Source organism: Gobius niger (assembly GCF_951799975.1).
Source record: "Gobius niger genome assembly, chromosome: 14".
NCBI classification, from domain to species: domain Eukaryota; kingdom Metazoa; phylum Chordata; class Actinopteri; order Gobiiformes; family Gobiidae; genus Gobius; species Gobius niger.
This window is the reverse complement of record NC_136865.1, coordinates 20,820,096-20,840,793: the sequence shown is the minus strand read 5'-3', so window position 1 is coordinate 20,840,793 and position 20,698 is coordinate 20,820,096. Positions and strand designations below refer to the sequence as shown.

Sequence of the window (20,698 nt, the reverse complement as noted above, 5' to 3'; positions counted from 1 at the left end):
CAGCTGAGGACACAGCAGGGCAAGGTCAACACTGTACCAGTGCCCATTATGAGCGAAGAACTCGGGAGTTGTCAACAAAACTTGAGATATACGACTCTATTGTACAGCACAAGCACGTGAAGCTCTCCACATGCCTGTATCTATACAGGTGTGTGAGGGGTACATTTCTAAACAGATGTCAAACCATAATTGTAATCACTATAGAGGAAGCCTATATTAACCTTAACTTAAAGCCACACCGTGTAGACTTTTACCCCATTAATAAAATTGAAATACTAACATTTATTTAATGACAGATATTGAAAAATACCTCATAAATGTACAAACAAACATTTATGAGGCTCACCTCTCCTAAGATATGACTGTAAACTTTACCTGGAGTGGGTATGTCTCCATGGAGATGTGACTAAAGGCAGTGTTATTTGACATTTAAACAGGTTAGATTCTCATCCAAATCCACTCTTTGATTATCCACTGTAAAAGCATTTTCTGTGTTGAGCCGCTCATCAGACGCATGTTTTGTTTTGCCGGTAACAATATAGTCCAAAATGTTAGGCAGTGTACCTTTAAATGAGCTTAATATGTTAACTGCTATATTCAACAGATATTAATTGACACATACTACTTGTGAATAATAATAAAAAAATACATCATTATTAGGCTATACGTCACAAAATTGTGGAGAAAAAAAAAAAGTAACTTTTATTTATTTTTTTAAACACCTGTTGCAAACTGTTTCATTGAAGATTTTAAATTTAAGTCAAATAAATCAAAATACAAAAACTTTTTTTGTCTGGTTCTCAGGAGAATATGACATGTCAGACCAAATTTTCACTGTTAATAATTATGAAATATTAAGTTGAAAATATTAATATTAATTACTTTTCCCCGATTTGACATTTTCTGTGATGTAATTGATCTTTGTGCATAGGACGGGACATTATCATGTATTTCCAAAACTGGGGAAATAGAAAAAATAAAAAAATAAAATGGCAAATGTATTTTGTGTAAAACTATCGTTAATGCTCATTATCTCATAAAGTGCCCCACAAATGTTATAACAATCCTTTATTTTAATTAAGAAAATAAAAACAGTTCTCAACATAAGCATTTATGTAAACATACGATCGACAATAGCCTAGATAAAGACTGAGCTGAGATAAAGTAAGCTAATTAAGTTGACCTGGCCTCATAAGAACAGGAAAGACAGACAGACATCCAGAGGTTAATATATAAACAGAAAAGGGATAATCCAGCTAACAACTGTCAGGTCCCATATTCAGGGGTTAGAGGTCATCTTCCCTGATCCTTCTAAAATCCTCTGCTGGAGACATCAAAATGTACACAATTATGTTTTAGACGGCTCCTTCATACTGATAATATGTTCCAATCGTATAGAACCTCGATAAATCCACTCTTTCTCTTCATCTTTCTAGACACACAATACAAAATACAGTCAATATATTGATAGTAATGATTCATATCCAAGTGTGCCAAGACTTACTGCATAAACCACCTCCATCAGGCTGCAGTCCAACAGCGACACGGTGCACGGTTCAAGGACACCATTCCTCTCCACCTTAATTTTCTGATCCACTCTGAACTGGGTGTGAGGAGGGTATGGCATTCTCTCAAGGTATTCCTTCAAGAAATTTCTATGACTGTCATCTCGGATGTCATCGAGAGCGTCAGGCACTGTCAGAGCACAATGAGCAAAAGTATTCATCAGTTACAATCAGAGACAGACTGGACACAGGTGAAGATACAGTATTGTATAGTAATATCTATGTATAGTAACAAATAGCTCTATGCCTCACATTCAGTCTGGTTAGAATTACGTATGTGCATACTTGACAATCCTATAACATAAAATATGAACATATCTCAAGGATTTTAATTACCAAAACTAATAATGGGTAATGGAAATTCGGACCGATACCAATAATCAATCATTTCCAGATTACCGATAAGTGATGTGGGACTCATGCATGTAAACACACCACACCGGATTGCAGCCTTAGGCTAATTTGGCTCCATTGTCCCACACTTGCACTCTCCTTCAACCTGGCCTATTGTACATGTTTTTAGAGGTAGGTGAAACTATGCTATGAAGCATGAGCGCTAACCGCTGCACCACCGCATATGTATACACACTGTATATTTGCGCCTGATTTTCTGATAAATCAATGTAACAGCTCACAGTTCAGCCCAAAATGTATAAACGCTACCAAAAGATATACAAGTGCATAAATGTCTCGTCCTGTGTGGACTGGAACCTGCTCCTGACATGAGAGAAGTGATGCCAAATCCGTTCCTGTGACATATTCAACTTTGCATTGATTTATGAGCTACTCTGAACATGAGTAACCGTGCGGGTCCTCGCGGTATGCACTTCCTCGTCTTGTTCGCATATTGTTGCGGTGAAAATGGTGAAGTGACTGTCACTGGGACACTTTTCAGCTAAGACAGTGCAGATTGCAGAGGTTGCTCAGGGAGTGTGTAAATTATGTTTCTGTGGTCCTGAATCTGCAGCGGCTCTGGGCTGCAATAGAAGCAGCGCCGCTAGAAGAAAGGCAGCAAGCTGGAGCTGCAGATTCAATGCAATTTGAGCTTATAATTATTGGGCCTTATTATCAGCAGAAAATTTATATTATTGTGCATTCCTACAAAACTCACATGGGTTGGAGATTAGACGAAGAACAGGTAAGGCCACATAGGATGTTTTCTGATCATCGAAAAATACAAGGAATCTGCAATGAGAAATTAGGCATCTTCAGGTAACATCAGAAAAAAAAAACTCCAAAGGAATCTACAAGAAGCACTGACCTCATGTGATTTTTCCTGGACGGGAGCTCACCTAAAATCCCTGGGGAGTAAAAGTTGTTTTTTGAACTATATTTGGACACAACTCTCCCACCAACAGTCAGGTGCACCAGTTTTGGATGTTCCAAGTAGGCAATATGGTGTCCAGATACCAACACCTTCCCTTTATCCTCAAAGATCACTTTGAATTTCTTTGTGCCATCCTCTGTCAAAGAAAGGGTATCGTTAACTCCTTACAACATTTCTACCATGACTAAAAAGCAAATTAGCCTCCAAGAATCAGCCCATTTTTTGGCCAAATTGAGGTTTTTGCTTCATTCTGCATTCCTCAGCTCATCTTCATTGTGAGTAATCTCTAAGAGAATTTCAAGTATTTTATTTTGTTTCTATTTTTCCAAAAACCTTCAAAGATGACAAGGAAATTATCAGAAGAAACATTTTGAAATACTCACCCTTTTCAACAATTTCTGAAATTTTTCCACTCTCCCATACCATCTTTTTTCTTCTTGCCAAAACAGTCATGTCCAGTTGAAGTTCTTCTAGCACTGGAGGAAGGACCTTTGCTGTTACTTTATCTATTTGAGAGAAAAAATATTATTATTATTGTCCTACCGCCAACAAAATACATTTTGACAAGTAAAATTAACGCAATGTAACATTTACGGTCTTCCCTGCCATATTTAATTCTTGACATGACTTGCTCATGTTGAACACGCTGACCACAAGTTTTTCACATTTTTAGATTAGATGTAGAATTGCAGTGCTAAATTATTTCTGAAAATGTTGGGACCAAAATACCACATAGTGTTGCTTCAAGATGGAGTAAAACATAAAAAGTAAAATTATCCAAGTACCGGTAACTGCAAATGGCTTTGTTTCCGTCTTCACTTCGGTTTTTGAATTTGGTGCATTCACAGCGGCAATGGCTCCATTAGTGCCACTCGAACTTCCAGGTGGCTCAGACTTTGTGGGGTGGACAGATGAGGCAGGTTGTGACACTGGTATTTCTTGGGTATCTGCTTTGACGATAACTTTTTGAATTTTTAATTTCTTCTTTTTCTGCCAGTCACTTTTCGTACTTGTTTCTAAAAAATCTGAATCGCTGGAGGAGCCTCCGCTAGGCGTATAGTCTGAGTCTGCATTTGAAAGTTCATCGTCACTTAATGGCCGTTTGTAGGTGCTTGGACGTGGGGGGGACGTAGGTCTCTGCTCCATGGGAAGTCTGGTCAAAACCACCCTCAGCTCCCTCCTGGGCTCTGAAGCTTTAAACCTCAATTCAGAGATTTTAGGCTTCTCTTCAGTTTCTTCAGTCCACCCTTCATCTGAATCAGCAGCTGTAATGTCATTTGACACAGGAGATGCACAGCGCATATCATCAGTCTCAGCTCCTAAAAAAAAAAAGAAAAAAGAAAAAAAATGAATATTAAAACTTTTTTTGTCTGTTACATTTTAATATCTGAGCTTTGATTTTTGGTACATGAGTGACATAGTTTTGTTTTGGTTGTTTTAATCTCACTACTGAATTACTGACGTCCCATTTTGATAATGAACTATGTGTTTTGTTTTTAACTTAAGCACATTCAGTAAGGTGTATTGAACTGGCTGTACTATTCAAAGACATAAACCAGTGAATATGAGACAGACTGTTACTATTTCACTTGGTTGCATGTGATGGATTTTCCAGAGTTGACTATGAGCTTTTAAGATTATTGCAATGCTCAATGGTTGGCCTTGCAACTGTTTCTTCAAAATGTAACCTAACATTTAACCAAAGTTTGTGTAAGCTGTTTCAATTGCAATCTTACCAGCGTTTGAGGCACCATCACTAAAGTCATTGCTTTCTGATTCAGTGTCTTCGTATTCCCATCCCAGCTTAGAATACAGCTCTCTGACAATGGCTTCACATCTTGAAACAGACCTAAAACACAACCATTTGAGTTTTGATGACACATTTCATTACATCTAGCATCTCTCATTCACTTTATGATTCTCTCTAGTTATTATGGTCTAAAATATAAAAGAAACATATAAAGAAAGTGTGCACAGAGAGGAGAGCACACAAAAACAATGTCTTGCAAACGTTTGTGGGAGAGCGGGGTCTTTACTGCAGGACAGTTAGTTTTCCTCTGGTATGCACCACAGCCAAGGTCACACAGCAATACAATCACCGTTTCCCAGAGTTTTTACTATCATTTCTATGGATGAAATATCTTTCCTCCTAACACAGATGCACTGAATATAGAATTAAATGCAATTATTTTATGCTTTGGTAAACTTCTGCACATAACGATCTTGCAAAAGATTGTCATGAGAAGAAAACATGTCAAATTGCTATTGTTATTCTTTCAATTCTGTGACCATAACAAAACTCTCATGTGAGACCTGATTCAACATGATACATTCAAGTATAATTTTGGATAAAACAACAAAAAAAGTAAGTTTCAAGCTACTCACCCAAAAAGCATGAGAAGATCTGTGGATTGTTTCTCCTTTCGCTCCAACAGGGACTGGAGCTGGCTGCACTTCCTCCTCACGTTTTCAGACATCAGCTGGCTGCGGTTCACACTGTCTTGGATAAGAATCTGCAGCTCCTCCCTGGTCACCTCCATCTCATCGTCATCCATGGCTTCTGAACACAACATGAGGCATCACAATCACACTCATTTTGACCCCTGATCACACAGCATTCATGCATCATACAGCAACAACAACAAACAGTCCCATTCTAATGCAGCACAGGGACATTCAGTGATTTTATTGTATAGAAAGCAACAAAATAGATCTCGTGCCTGATTAACAGTGTTTTTGAGAGCTGATGGAACAAGTGCATTTCTAAACCTAGCTAACTTGTTTTTGTTATGGTTCTCTCCTTGTTTTTATTTTTGGCTAACTGACAGATAACGTAGCATAATCACAGACCTCTTAACGCTAACACATGCATTACGTTACATGCAAAAAGTAAATAAATATTGCTTTAACTTGGCTACCTTTCTGTATCACGTGTTATTCAACGCAACCATAAACACAGGAAGCATAGTAATCAGAGATGCAACTTTTGAAGCACTTTTGTTTTATTTTTGTAACGCGTAGTTAACTAAAGTAAGCGCAAACGTTAAAAGTTTCGGTCAGGTAACGTTCGTTAGGCTAGCTAGGTTAGCCTCATCTCACAACGTTAGCATTATGGTAAATGTACAGCTGCCTTTTCCGCAGTGATGATAGTAATGCCTTGTTTAATAGACTTGAATACTTGCCAGACGTGAGATAAGCTGTACGGAGGTATTTTGTTTAGAAAGATCACAAAGCATGTAAAGCAAAACACGATCACTCGTCTCAGTGGGAAAAAAACAAAAAACAAACAGGATGTACGGCGCCCTCTAACGACTGCCACGGGTATTTTCTTTCTTTCTTTTTTTTCTTCTTTTTTTTTCTTTTCTTTTCTTTTCCAAAATACCAAATTTCACTTTTGGTGTTGGTGGAACGTGTTTAAAGCTGCATTATACAACTTTTAATGTGAAAAATGTGAAAAGTTGATATTTGTGCGTATTTGACCTTGTCACGGGGCCACTACCAGGAGCAACTGATTATTTTATTTTATTTTTAACCTACTATTAAAACTATTTTTATTTATTTTTTAATTCTTGCATTATGTTCACATGAAAAATCCTTTGGCTAAAAAATATTTTAATAATATATTAGGGAAAACAAGCTTGTCTCTGGTCTCTATCTGAAGAAGTTAAACTTAAAGGGGCTGGATGCAAGTTTGCCATTTTATACTCACTACTGCCACCTCAGGCTATATGTGTAACTGCACCTTCTATATTAAGCTCGTGCATGACGGCAATTCGGGCCGAATTAACACCTTTTTGAGTGACAGTGCAGGATTTTAGAGGCAGTTGTGGTGAACAGGTCTGGGCTCATTCTACACCTTAGGACATGGCTGGAATATGTAGGGGGAAGAAAATACATAATTTTAACATTTTTAAACTCCTTATAGTCCCTTTAAAGGGACTTCACCGAGTTTTAAAATGTCAAAATTATGTATTTACTTCCCCTACATGTTCCAGCAATGTCCTAAGGTGTAGAATGAGCCCAGACCTATTCACCACAACTGCCTCCAAAATCCTGCACTGTCACTCAAAAAGGTGTTCCGAGTTTAATATAGAAGGTGCACGTATGACCTGGGGTGGCAGTAGTGAGAATAAAATGGCCAACTTGTATCTAGCCCCTTTAAGACAAAAAGTTTGACGTTAACCCAGTCAGGGACAAAAGTGAAGCTTGTTGTTAGGAGTAAATTTGCACTATTATAATTTATATGCGCAAGGCGGAGAGGTCGCGAGAGGAGGCAACTTTCCTCGGCGCCCTCTGTTGGTGCAGTGCAGTGACCACAGGTCCCTCTGTGGGTGGAGCGGTCTCCTCCCCTCCTCTGACAGAGCTGAGACTTCCAAAGCAAACAAACTATTGTGCACGTGTCGTTAGTCATGTAGCAATTGTTCAATAACTTGAACAAAGAATGTTCTTGTGATAAGAACGGATGGATGACTGCAGGTGATCAAATCTAAGAATAGCTCAGCAAGTTTTGGGTGAAATATTTTTGTTGCCAATAAGATTAATTTGTACATACTTGTGAATAATATTCACAAATTCAGGTTAACATCAGGTAGCAATATATTACTTGATGACTGTGTAAATTCTAATGGTAATGCATGTCCTGGGTAAGCTGTAGCATTATTCATGTGTTATTCTGACTAAAACCTATCAGATATTTCCTCTAAGAACAAAACTGTCCCCTTCAAAAACAGCACACACACAATACAGTTTTTATGTTTGTTTATTGAAAAGTATTGGAACTTTAACATTGTCAGATGAAATGTCAAAGTGATCTGAGGACTGGGGAAAGTTACGAAGAAAAAAAGACAGCATTCAACAGGCTGAGAGATAAAATTTCTGTACAAGTTTGAAAGCTCAATGTGTCAACCAGCATCCTATGAGAAAGTCACTTATGGTCTTCTCAATAAGATGCATCAATATGACTGTACTTGGTTTGCTTTTACCAACTGGCTGACTGTTCCATAATATGTAAGCGGAATAATTAATGGTCAATGTGTAGTTCTATATGTATGCTTGTTTTGGCATCCGTTTTTAAACAAAAAAATCAATAAAGTGTGCATTATAAAAAAAAGAAAAAAAGAGAAAGCTCAATGTGTCAAAGCTTACATTTCTTCCTTTATTTTAACATAAAACTGTGAGTCATGCATAACCCTAACCTCTTGCGTCAGCCACTGAAAAGGAAAATACTGCTCGGCTGGCCAGGCTAATGCCTCCTTCTCTCGTATACATGTCAAGATTACAACTGGTGGGGGAAATAACACAGACACAAAAAAAAAAAAATCGGGAATCCTGGAGCGACTCACCTTTAACAATGTCTAGAACAGGAGCGCCCAAATGACTAGCTGCCTGTTAATTTGGCCCTAATTGCAATAGGCTGTTTATTGTTTCTTTACAATGCCTAAAACACAAGGTCAATAATAAACATTTTGGTGCAAGACTCTGAAATGTACCCATGATTTTCCTTTATTTTAAACATAAAGACCAATTTTTGGGGAAATCTTAGGAGTTGTGGTACGCCACCGTCAGTGAGTGGCTCTCTACTTCAGACATTTTGACATGTGGCCCTTGATGAAAAAGGTTTGGACACCTCTGGACTAGAATATGCAGTAGTGTGGAACAATTGCCAACAGCATTTTTGAAAAATTATATCCTAATTCTTATGCATGTAAAATGTGAAAATGAATCAATATATTTATTTATTTAGCAGGATTTTAATTCTAAAAATCTTGCCATGTGTTCAAGACGTGTAGAGCCTCTGTGGATCCACTCCTTAAACTGGTTTTCCTGGGAACAAGAAAAACAAATAAGAACACAACCGAGAGCACTTCCGATGACCTCCCACCTAAAATTATATTGTTGATTTTTATGCAAACTTTAGCTTGAGCTTTTTTTTTGTATTGCTCAAAATGTACTGTAAATTAGCTACAGTTTTAGCTACAGCGCTGGAGGGTATCCTGCTGCCCCCACTCCGGTGGACAGACGTGCAGGAAGACAGCGATAGTATGACACATGACACAATATTCAATATAACCATAGAGACATATAATTAGGCACACCGTTGTATAAGACACAAGATTCAAAGAGCAGGGGAAAAGTAGCGGCTTATAGACCGGAAATTACGGTGTATCTTGTCAAGCACAAAACAAATGTTGTGGTTACATGTGAATCCTTCCTTTGTGAGACGTACTAGTTGGATGTCTAGAATAAATACCTCAAAATATATAATAAAATTCCTCTAGTAAATGTTTTGAAAATATCGTTAATCGCGATAAAATATGCAGCAATTAATCGATCGTCACATTTTTGGATTATTGTGATTATTGTGCTAGAAGACAATCAATCGCTAAATCCATCAGACAACCAGTGCCGGTAACTTTACCTGGAGTGAGTACATCTCCATGGAGATGTGACTAAAGTCTGCAGTATTCAACAGTTCTTTGATTACCCATGCTGCTCATTAGCTGTATGGTTTGTATTGATGACAGTATAGTCCAAAATGTTACACAGTGTACCTTTAAATACTTACTTTATGTCTCACTCAATATATTTACAGTAGACAATGAACAACAATTTCCCAACCCCCATCATTTCTGCAGTGTCAGCGATTTTTTAAACCATAGGCAAGCATCGTTATAATATCGTTAATCGCCTATCGCCAAGATAATCGTGACTAGGGCTGCAACTAACGATTATTTTGGTAATCGATTAATGGACCGATTATTGTTACAATTAATCGATTAATCGCTTGGCTGTGAAAGGTGCATGGAAATTGTATTTTTTTCAATTTTTTTATCACATAGAGCTAAAGTGACGCCACTTGAGGACACGTGGATGGAGTAAACTTAAAGTAAACGTTTGTAGGAGGCTCTTTGTGCTAATTCTGCTTCTGATTGGACGAGACAAAGACAGATATTTATGAAATTTAAGATGTACAAAACACTGCAGACCCTAACTTTAAAAACAAAGTAGGTTTTCATCCAAAATACATAATTGTCATGTCTTTTTTGCTCAATTTTAGTCTGTGTTTACTAGAAAATGATTAATCGATTACTGGAATAGTTGACAACTATTTCAGTAATCGATTAGTTGTCGATTAATCGATTAGTTGTTTCAGCCCTAATCGTGACCCTAAATTTCATTATCGTCCCATCCCTGTTCAAGATGCCCCATCTTAGGCGGCACAGTGGTGCAGCAGTTAGCGCAAAAAACAGAAGTAGAACGCTGTAAGAGACTTACATGAAAAACAACTTGTACCAAGCTGCCGTCCACCACAAGGACTTCACACCTCTTCTGTGCTCCGTTTAACTCAGCGTTAAGGTTCTGTCCCACTCTGTACTGGGTTAAATGAGGGTATGGCCAGTCTTTTAGGTACTGCTCCATAAAAATCCTGTGGGCACTTTCCGGGACATCTTCAAGAGGATTGTCCACTACCAAAGTATAAAAAAGCAAAGATCAAAGTCAATGAATGGAACATTTCTTTCTCACCAAGAAATTATTAGTTAGTTCCAAGGTTGCCTTACGTTGCTTGCAAACCAGGTGAAGTAAAGGTAATCCAACATAGACTGGCGTGTGGTCATCAATAAAGACCAAAAACCTTTAAAAGAAACCACATAAGTTTCTGTACACACATGAAATTATATATGATAAATGTGAATCATTCCTACCTCAGACGATTACTCCTACTGGGGAGCTCTGCCAAAATCCCAGGCCAGAATCTGAACTTGTTCACCTGACAGCGGACGACCACACGGGCACCGACATACAGCTGGGCTAGTTTGGGAGGGCTGTCGAGGGCAACATGGTGCCTAGAAACTAGACTCTTTCCCTTCTGCTCAAAACTCACTTTGTATTTCACACGCCCGTCCTCTGAAAAACACGGATTACGCACGCAAGATTACACATCATTAAAAACCGACGTGTTCTTAATAAAAAAATACTGTGTTAGAAAGCAGCTGTTTTCCGTACCAACCAATAGATAAAACAACCAATTAATTAATTGTATAAACAACGCTACACCTTGGAAGTCAAAAGTCACTACATTACAGAATGGCAATTACTATATTATACATTATATGAATGCAATGGGAGCTGGCTTCTCGATTCCTACAAAAATAAAAATTAAAAATACCATTTGGGTTTTGAACAGTTGTGATGGGAAAACACTCTAGCCTTATGTGGCCTTGGCCTTGATAACCTGTGTGGAATTGTCCCACTCCCTCTCTGTTTCATGTTGTGTTTAACTCTTCAATGAGCCATTTATTGCAATAGAAACGATTTCACAAAGACAACTGAGTAAAGAACCGTTATTTCTTTCTAACTCATTACAAATGACAGAATTTCCAAAACACAGCACATCAGTATCAATCAGTATCAGCCCTATGACAGTAATTTCATGGTACTCCACTCCCACATCACCTTTTGTTCTTACCTTTTGTCACGACCTCCACGACTTTCCCACGTTCCCACCTCAGAGGCTTCTTTCTGGCGATCACAGTCATGTCCACTTTGACCTCCGGTTCTGGAAGTTTAGGCCGTGCTTTAGTATTTGCCGTGTTGCACTGGCTGAGCTGCTGCGTGGATGTTATAATCACTGGGTCTGCAGCGAGGTTGTTGTTGCTGCTGCAAGATGCGTGAGTGATCTTAACCCGCTTCTTGATTTTTTCTTTTGTTTTCTGATTTGCCAGTGAAAATTCAGAATCGCTTGAGTCGCGTCCTGGCTCCCACATCATGTCAGTGTCCGAGCTACTCAAGGAGTCTTCTTCACTGTAGAACTGCTCTGGCGTTGGTGGCCGTAACGCATTAATCTTGGACTGAGGCAGTTTAGTTAACACCACTACAGCCTTTTTAGTCAGTTTTGTTGAGTCAGAAGACGTGCAAGATGATCTACACTCATTTCCTGCAAAAAAGTCAAAAGACAACATAGAGATAAAAATAGAGCCGGTTGTGCAGTTGATCAAACTTAAATAATATTTTATTATTAATATTAATAACACTTTATTAAGAGCGCAAAAACATGGTCTATAGAGTAATACTGAATAATACTGGGGGTGGCTATAGTAGACAAAACATTTACCATATCGATTGTTTAATATTAAAATGGCAAATCGTAAAAAGTCGAACACTATGGGTGGGGGATCTATTTGTTGAATGCTAATTCACCCAGTGAGTGTTTTTATATGTTTTTATAATCTTATGTTACCCGTTGACTGGGATGCCTTTGTCTCCTCCTCTTCCATTGTCAAGAATCTGCAATAGATAGACAAAAACATCGAAATACAATGAGAAATATAAATTACAGCAAAATAATCCAAATCACCTCGAGCAACCTATTCAAACACAACGCATGCAAAGGGACAGAAAACTTGGTGGGAACGACCGCATTAGGGTTTGTACTGTTTTTCAAGCTATAACTTTGTAATAACCTTTGAAGACAGTGGGGTTTGCGAACTTACCTGTTGTTGGGGACGAGGGAACCAAAAGCTCAGCCAAAGTAAAACAATTTGAATCAAACGATACGTAGCTTTACTGCAATCGGTTATGTGCTAGCATGGGGCCTGTCGAGTGTTAGCTTAGCCAACTCTGAGCAAGTACAATTCATTAGTTGATTATATGTACAATACTCGACTAATTTCAGCCACTTACGTGCACATATGTAAAACATTCCATTGATCTTTTATGATGTCTAACTAGTTATTAGATAAAGTCGATTTTCCGAAATAACGCGATGTAAACAAAAGGTTTTTTTTGCCGCGGTGCCGAGGCTACAGGAAACAACCATGGACTTCTTCTGCGATTGGTGTAACAGACCGCTGAGGCGCCCACTAGCGCCACCACTGGACCAAAATGAAATTACATAAACAGCACAGGTTTCACACGGTTTCACAGTAACTGGTTTCATTTTCAGATTTAAGATTTCTAAAGTGGGAAAATAAACGCTCAACTTACAGGACAATTGATACTGATAAAGGTTATGGCAGTCTTCAGTCATCACAGGTGTAGCCAGAGCTTTTTGTGCTTCAAGCCAGGCTTTCAATATACTTTACCTTGCATATTGACAAGACCAAGAGGAAGCTTCTGAAGATAGAAGTAAAACGTTTCAACTCAATCAACCCAGTCTACTCAACTATATTTCAACATTTCTACTGCAATGGATCATTCCTAGACCACTGAGAATCTACACAAACATTTAGAAGTAAGGAATAAGGTGTGAAATAATGGCTTATTTCATACAAACACATTTCTTCTTTAAACAAGGCTTTTATTCACTCAATACAAAGGCCATAAAGAAAATAAAGTTTTTACATTCAACATTGTTCTTTCTAACCTTATGGCATGAAGTTCTACATTCATCTCAATATAAAGAAACTGAACCATGAGTCCATGTTGTACAATAATTTCAGCTTCAAAAAGGATGGTGCACAAAGCCACAAATTAACCTGGAGACACACTGGAGTCTTCTATTCTATGATTATCAGACTCATTTGAAGCACTTTGAGTAAAACTGAAAAAATGTAAACTAAATAGAAATCTGTGTCATTAAAATAGTGTATGATTTTCTTGCAGTATGTCCTCTCACGTAATCTGCTCCTCATGGTACGTGGAGGTCGAGATTTGGACCCTTGTGGCTTTACTACAGTCTGTGCACATCAGACCACCCTCACAAACAAGAAAACCAAAACGAAGAAAAACATCTATTTTATTTTATCTGAGCTTTATTTAACCAGGAAAGTGCAAATCCCAAATCCACATCCACCTCAAACTGAGTGAAAGAGCAATGTGGGTCCATATTCTCCAAAAGTCTTCATCAAAGTGCTGTGTCCACATGGTTCTGAAAGTACCAACACATATAATAAAGAAAATAACAAACAAACTAGTTTAAATAACTCCCTGCTGTCCCTGATGAAAAATAAAGTGTCCCTATAACTAAAAGGAAAATTATGCCTTAACCTATAAAACTCTCATCTGATATCATCAGCTTACCAGTGCAGGACACCACGCTCCGAGCTAGGGACAAAGCCAGAAGACACTGCACCGTTTCAAAGGAGCACTGAAGGGAGCAAGCCAGGTTTCCTCCAGGTGCAAAGATTACTTTGGTGGGGGAGAAAACACACAAAAAACATTGGCAATCCAGGAAAGACTCACCTTTAACTAGAACAGAGGTGCCCAAATGACAAGCTGCCTGTTAATTATTATTAAGACAGTTTTTCTGTTTCATTTTTTTTTTTACAATTCCTAAAACACAATTAAAAAAAACATTTTGGCGCGAGACTATTATAAAACATATAGAGCAAAGGGACTTTGACTTTATCTTATGAGTTGTGTCAGTGAGTGGCTCTCTACTTCAGACATTTTGACATGTGGCCCTGGATGAAAAAGGTTTGGACACCTCTGGGCTAGAATATGCAGTAGTGTGGAAAAATTGGGGACAGAGTTTCAAAATTCATATCCTAAAATCTTTTGCATGCAAAATGTGAAAATGAATCAATATATTTAGCAGGATTCAGTTCTAAAAATCTTGCCATTTGTTCAAGACGTGAAGAACCTCTGTGGATCCACTCCTTAAACTGGTTTTCCTGGGAACAAGAAAATAAAATAAGAACACAACCGAGAGCACTTTCAATGACCTCTCACCTAAAATTGCATTGTTGATTTCTATGCAGACTTAAAAGATAATAATATAAAATGACTCAATTGCGAGTTAACAAGAATTGTACTAATGTACCTTCTTATCAAGCACAAAACAGGGACCGTTGGCGCAGGTGTGTGCAGTCGTGCTTCTGTCTACCCCGGGGGAAACTGTAGCTACATACGCAGCTCACCACCACTGTGAGTGGAGTGAATGAACAACAAATCTCCGACACTATGTGAGGCGCTTTGGGTGACTTGTGTCATATGAAAAGCTGCACTAATAAGCTTCCATTCCAAATACACTTCCATCTTAGGCGGCATTGTGGCGCAGCAGTTAGCGCAAAAGACAGAACGCTGTAAGAGGCTTACATGAAAAATCACTTGGACCAAACTGCAGTCCACCACAAGGACTTCACACCTCTTCTGTGCTCCGTTTAACTCAGCGTTAAGGTTCTGTCCCACTCTGCACTGGCCTAAATGAGGGTATGGCCAGTCTTGTAGGTACTGATCCATCCAAATCCTGTGGGCACTTTCCGGCACATCTTCAAGAGGATTGTCCACTACCAAAGAATCAAAAGCGTTTAACGTTACAGTCAATGAATGGAAAATCTTTCTCACCAAGAAATGATTAGTTAGTTCCAAGGTTGCCTTACGTTGCTTGCAAACCAGGTGAAGTGAAGGTAATCCAACATAGACTGGCGTGTGGTCATCAATAAAGACCAAAAACCTTTAAAAGAAACCACATACGTTTCTGTACACACATTAAATTACATATGATAAATGTGAATCATTCCTACCTCAGATGATTGCTCCTTCTTGGGAGCTCTGTCAAAATCCCAGGCCAGAATCTGAACTTGTTCACCTCACAGCGGACGACCACACGGGCACCGACATACAGCTGGGCTAGTTTGGGAGGGCTGTCGAGGGCGACATGGTGCTTAGAAACTCGACTCTTTCCCATCTGCTCAAAACTCACTTTGTATTTCACACGCCCGTCCTCTGTAAAACATGAGGACGGTGTAAGAATACACATTAATAAAAACTGACGTGTTCTTAAGGAATAAAAAATATGGGAGGTAGAAAGTACTGGGTAATTCCGTGTGGTTTCACCCACAGCCTCCCAGGTGACACTCTCAGATTTGGATGAAACTTTTTTTCACATGTGTAATGAACGCATTTGCTCTAACTCCCAATAGCTAAACAAAAAAAATAAAACAATTATTACAAAACGGCATTGTAACTAACATTAAATTGCTATTTATCATACTGGGTCAAGCTGTACAGTTGTACTATCTCTGGTGTAGCCTTGACTGGTGTTCAGGCAAACATGAACTAGATGATAGTAAAGTTTTGGATTTATAGGCTGCTAAAAACGTTTGAATTTCTGATTCCCCCGCCCCCCCAAAATGTCAGGGGCTCTACAAAGGAAGTGTATTGACTGATCATCTTCATATTCTCGATTTTTAGTTTATTGGGATATAACCTTGCTGCAGTACAAGCAGGATGCTGAAACACTCAAAAATCTAACAACCCCCTTGTCTCTGACACAAGGAACTGACAACACTGAGGACACACCAGCAGCCAGAGGGGACCCGAGTCAACAGACCTCCATCACAACAAGCACGATCAAGGACGATTTTCAAAAAGGTACAAGCACCTTTATTCCACCCCTTCAATTGAAACATACTGTAGGCTGGTTGAACAAGACGTTTCCCATCTGCTAAACAACAAAAGTATACAGTATCAGAGAATCTAACAAAGGAACAAAGACTCGAATTGGATTTAATACAAAAATCTTAGACCACTCTACTTATGTAAACGACATACAACAACCACAGAGCAAAACACCAAGTTCTACAGGAAATTGGATCACAATCCCACTTCTACATTTAAATCAAGGATAAAAATAAGCTGAACCATCTACTGATAATCAATGAAAGCACTAGATCTGAACATGCCTTCATGTAGATTGACTGCCCAGTTATACCTGTCATATACATTTTACCTAATATCCACAAACAAAACACAGATGCCCCTCCAGGCCGACCTATAGTCTCATCCATAGGCTCCCCTCGTACATCAGAGACTCTATGGAATTTTTTTTAAATGCTGAAAACCATAGTGGTCCCAGAATCATGTCTCCTAGTCACTATGGACATTGAGTCACTGCACACTCATGTCCCATTTGAGGGAGGGCTTCGAGCTTCTGAGTTCTTCCTCAATCAATGGGCAGATTGTTCACCCAGCACTCAGTGCATCATAGAATTAATTGACAATGGATTAACCTCAAATTTCTTTATGTTTGAATCCGAATTCTTTCTCCAGATCTCAGCTACCAGCATGGGTTCGAGGATGGCTCCCGTTTTGCATCCTTCTTCTGTGGACACTTCGAACAGTGTATCGTACTGAACATGACTCGAGATCCACACTTGGAACACATATCTAATTGGACAAGATATATTGATTTTTTTTTCATTTGTAGTGGTACAGAAAGCCAGCTTTGTTTGTTTGTGACTTCATCAACACTAATGACTTCAACCTAAGATTCACCATAGAGTGATGCACAAAAGATTCACTTTTAAAACATTTTAATATACAAAGAGACCAACAAACTACACTCGAGTCTGTACAGAAAAAGCACTGATCGCAACTCCATACTACACGGCAATTCTTTTCACTCTACACCTCTCAAGAAGAGTCTACCTGTGTCTTCCTGTAATATCAAGCTCAGGCAGATGTCTTGGAGAAGCGCTTTGAACAAAGGGGTAACAGAAAAGAATGGATTAAAGAGGCACGTAATAAGTTTGACTCAGCATCTCAAAATGAATGTCTAGGACATAAAAGTACCAAACGAACGGAGTCCACAATAGACTGGAACAACGAAACAAAGAGCCCAGTAGCCATTCATTTGACACAAGCCCGACACAACGTGAGTGCACTCAGATAGTAAAACCTTCCATGTAGGAGGTGGTGACATTTACCCTCTTCTCTTAAGAAAGGGAAGCATTCTAGATTTACACATTAGACACTTGAGTCTGAAAGGTTTAAATGACTTACGACCGTTTCTGTGATTTATTTTACTTAGGCGATTGCACAGTCCTGACACCTTTACTACAGCTGCAGTCCAAATCATATCGTCACTGTGGTACTGTTGGCAGACTTGTGTCATTCCCTCCGACGTGTATGTATATAATTTATGTCAATACATTTGTTTTCTTCAATGCCACATATTTTGGTGTGGCTTTAAAAATACCACTGTGGGTACCTGCCACTTTGTTGTAATGAGTTGGGATACACCAAATACAAACGTCATCATGTGACCTCATTAGAGGCATGATATAACCAGGTGTGTCCCCACTCTTCATGTCTGAGGAAAGGCTGGCTTGACACCTGAAACGTCAAGACTTGGTGCAAGTAATAAAACTGTGGGAGCACACTCGAGTTGTGCAGAGCTTTTGTTTTCCCCATTTCATCTTTCTGGGTCCAGCACACTCGCTTTAAACCTTGGATGTGCGCGCCTGCTCTACTCAAAACATTTTTAAGTGTCTTGGTAGTTGACTATTGGGTCAAATTCTGCATAGACTCAGTGGTTCTCGACCTGGGGGTTGGGAGACAAATTTGAGATCATTTAGATAAATATAATTTTTTTTCATTAGCATACAATGTGTGAAGGCCGTTTTAGTTTCCTTTTAAAATTGCTAAAAAACGATATTCCTAAGTTATTTTGTTTTAAAGGAATAGGCCACTGTTTTTACATACTAAAATATGTTCTTACCTCACTTTAGACGTGTTAATATATCCCCGTCTGGTCTTTGTCCGTGCGCTCTGTCACGCAAACGGAGCACATACGCAGCCTCTCCCACATGTCACATAGCTCCGAAAAAGCTCACGATAGAAGCTACCAAGCTCTTCCACGTGTTCCCTATTTAAATAAAGTTACGTGAAGTGTTTTCATGCGAAGTATATTTACACAGAAATGTAGCATGTCGATTTTATAAGCAAATAAAAAGGGGGACTATATTGTGAGGCGTAATGATACGAGGAGTAAAACGTCCACGCAGTAACTCCTAAAGGTTATTGACGGAAGTGAGCGGGGGAAGTCTTTAGGAGTTACTACGCGGACGCTGTGCTCCTCGTATCATTACGCCTCACAATATAGTCCCCCTTTTTATTTGCTTATAAAATCGACATGTTACATTTCTGTGTAAATATACTTCGCATGAAAACACTTCACGTAACTTTTTTTAAATAGGGAACACGTGGAAGAGCTTGGTAGCTTCTATCGTGAGCTTTTTCGGAGCTATGTGACATGTGGGAGAGGCTGCGCATGTGCTCCGTTTGCGTGACAGAGCGCACGGACAAAGACCAGACGGGGATATATTAACACGTCTAAAGTGAGGTAAGAGCATATTTTAGTATGTAAAAACGGTGGCCTATTCCTTTAAAGGCAACAGCTATATTTATGTTTTGGGTGTTTTGGGTGGGGCCAGGTAGCCACGCAGTTCATTAAATGGACAGGTGGGGGAACCCTTGTGGTGTAGAAGCTGGCCTGGGTTTTAGGCCCAACAGTTTTTTGACTGTGCGATGGAACTGTGGAACTATGGACCTCTGTCAAGATGTGTATTAGTGGAACTTGGACTAAAACATATTAAACCCAAACCTCTTCAGTATCCTGCAAGTCTGGACATTCCATTTGTTTTACCAAAAAAGCACACGTCAAGCTAAGGCTACAGCCCAGGCTGCTTAGTATGGCAAATTACCATCAAAAATTGCCATAACACCATGTTTTATTGTAGCATGTGCCATTTTACCAGAGTGACATTATTTGTTTGTAGTTTGATTAATTCTATTTCAGCCACTTTTTTTTTCTTTGTCCTTTAAGAATTATGTAGGCGAATGTTCCTATTTCTCACGGTGCGACCCGGACGGGGGGCTACGAACCCCTTTACCTGTTTTAATGGTGGTCGCGGCTCTAAAAGGTTGAGAACAAGTGGACTAGAGGGCCACTTTTGAGATTTTCTGAGTAGGACCCATTTTTATGAAGCTATAAGTCAAAAGCCTGTTCCTACAGTAGCAAGATTACATTCTAAAACTAAAATCTAGATTAAGATGATCACTTAATACACTTGACATTTTGGGAGAAAAAGAAAAGAAAAATCAGAAATGAAAAATTGCCATTTTTAGGAACTTGTAAATACAAACGTCTACAATCAAGCTAATTTTTGATGATTGTTCCTGCACATATTGTTAGCAGTATGTGTTAGCAGACATGGCACAGACCGATTTGCAGCCCTATATATGTCTCCACTGCTGATTTAGAGCTCTTTACAAGTGCACAAATGCAAAACGCATCCCAAGCAGAAAAAGTGGTTACAACTTTGTAAATTGTTGAAAAAAAATTAATAAAAACTACTGGGAGTTAGAGCAAATCACTCTGCATGCAAGTTGTGATTTTTCCAAATCTGAAAGGGTCACCAGGGAAGATTCTGAGAATGTAGGTGATTTGGGACGGATTGACCCTACTGTTAGTTTTGAAGCTCATTGGTTTTGTGCATCAACCAATAGTAGCAAAATTAACTAATTAACTCATTGTATGGACAATGCTACACCTCGTCAAAAGTCATTACATTACAGAATGGCAATTACTATATTATACATTGTTTGGATGCAATGGGAGCTGGCTTCTCGATTCCTAGAAAAATACAAATCAGCACAAAATAGCACTTGGGTTTTGAACAGTTGTGATGGGAAAACACTCTAGCCTTATGTGGCCTTGGCATAACTTGATAAGCTGTGTGGAATTGTCCCACTCCCTCTCTGGGCTTCTTTTTTGTTTAACTCTTCAGTGCACCGTTTAATGCAATAGAAACTATTTCACAAAGACCACCGAGTAAAGAACCGTTATTTCTTTCTAACTCATTAAAATGACAGAATTTCCAAAACACAGCACATCAACCCTATGACAGTAATTTCATGGTACTCCACTTCCACATCACCTTTTGTTCTTACCTTTCGTCACGACCTCCACGACTTTCCCACGTTCCCATTTCAGAGGCTTCTTTCGGGCGATCACAGTCATGCCCAATTTGACCTCCGGTTCAGGAAGTTTTGGCCGTGGTCTGGTAAATGACATGTCGGT

At 38.9% G+C, this 20,698-nt stretch overlaps 3 protein-coding genes across 3 annotated transcripts; all 3 read right to left on the bottom strand.

Moving 5' to 3' along the window:
- Window positions 1-1,099: 1,099 nt before the first annotated feature.
- LOC306973746 (uncharacterized protein) lies at window positions 1,100-5,479 on the bottom strand. Its single transcript, XM_079570748.1, has 8 exons — window positions 5,278-5,479; window positions 4,629-4,741; window positions 3,678-4,157; window positions 3,276-3,398; window positions 2,827-3,028; window positions 2,677-2,750; window positions 1,505-1,695; window positions 1,100-1,432 (listed from the first exon to the last, which is right to left on the bottom strand). The coding sequence occupies exons 1-8, from the start codon at window positions 5,463-5,465 to the stop codon at window positions 1,349-1,351; spliced, it is 1,455 nt and encodes a 484-aa protein (XP_079426874.1). The 5' UTR covers window positions 5,466-5,479; the 3' UTR covers window positions 1,100-1,348.
- Window positions 5,480-8,427: 2,948 nt separating this feature from the next.
- LOC306973673 (histone-lysine N-methyltransferase SETDB1-B-like) lies at window positions 8,428-12,635 on the bottom strand. The gene is made up of 7 exons (XM_079570662.1): window positions 12,384-12,635; window positions 12,131-12,177; window positions 11,360-11,827; window positions 10,596-10,797; window positions 10,452-10,525; window positions 10,168-10,358; window positions 8,428-8,715 (listed from the first exon to the last, which is right to left on the bottom strand). Exons 2-7 carry the CDS (start codon window positions 12,165-12,167, stop codon window positions 8,632-8,634), a joined length of 1,056 nt encoding a protein of 351 aa, XP_079426788.1. The 5' UTR covers window positions 12,168-12,177; window positions 12,384-12,635; the 3' UTR covers window positions 8,428-8,631.
- Window positions 12,636-14,006: 1,371 nt separating this feature from the next.
- On the bottom strand, window positions 14,007-20,688 carry LOC306974330 (histone-lysine N-methyltransferase SETDB1-B-like). Its single transcript, XM_079571521.1, has 6 exons — window positions 20,569-20,688; window positions 15,357-15,558; window positions 15,213-15,286; window positions 14,929-15,119; window positions 14,451-14,504; window positions 14,007-14,019 (listed from the first exon to the last, which is right to left on the bottom strand). The coding sequence occupies exons 1-6, from the start codon at window positions 20,636-20,638 to the stop codon at window positions 14,017-14,019; spliced, it is 594 nt and encodes a 197-aa protein (XP_079427647.1). The 5' UTR covers window positions 20,639-20,688; the 3' UTR covers window positions 14,007-14,016.
- Between the last annotated feature and the right edge of the window lie 10 nt (window positions 20,689-20,698).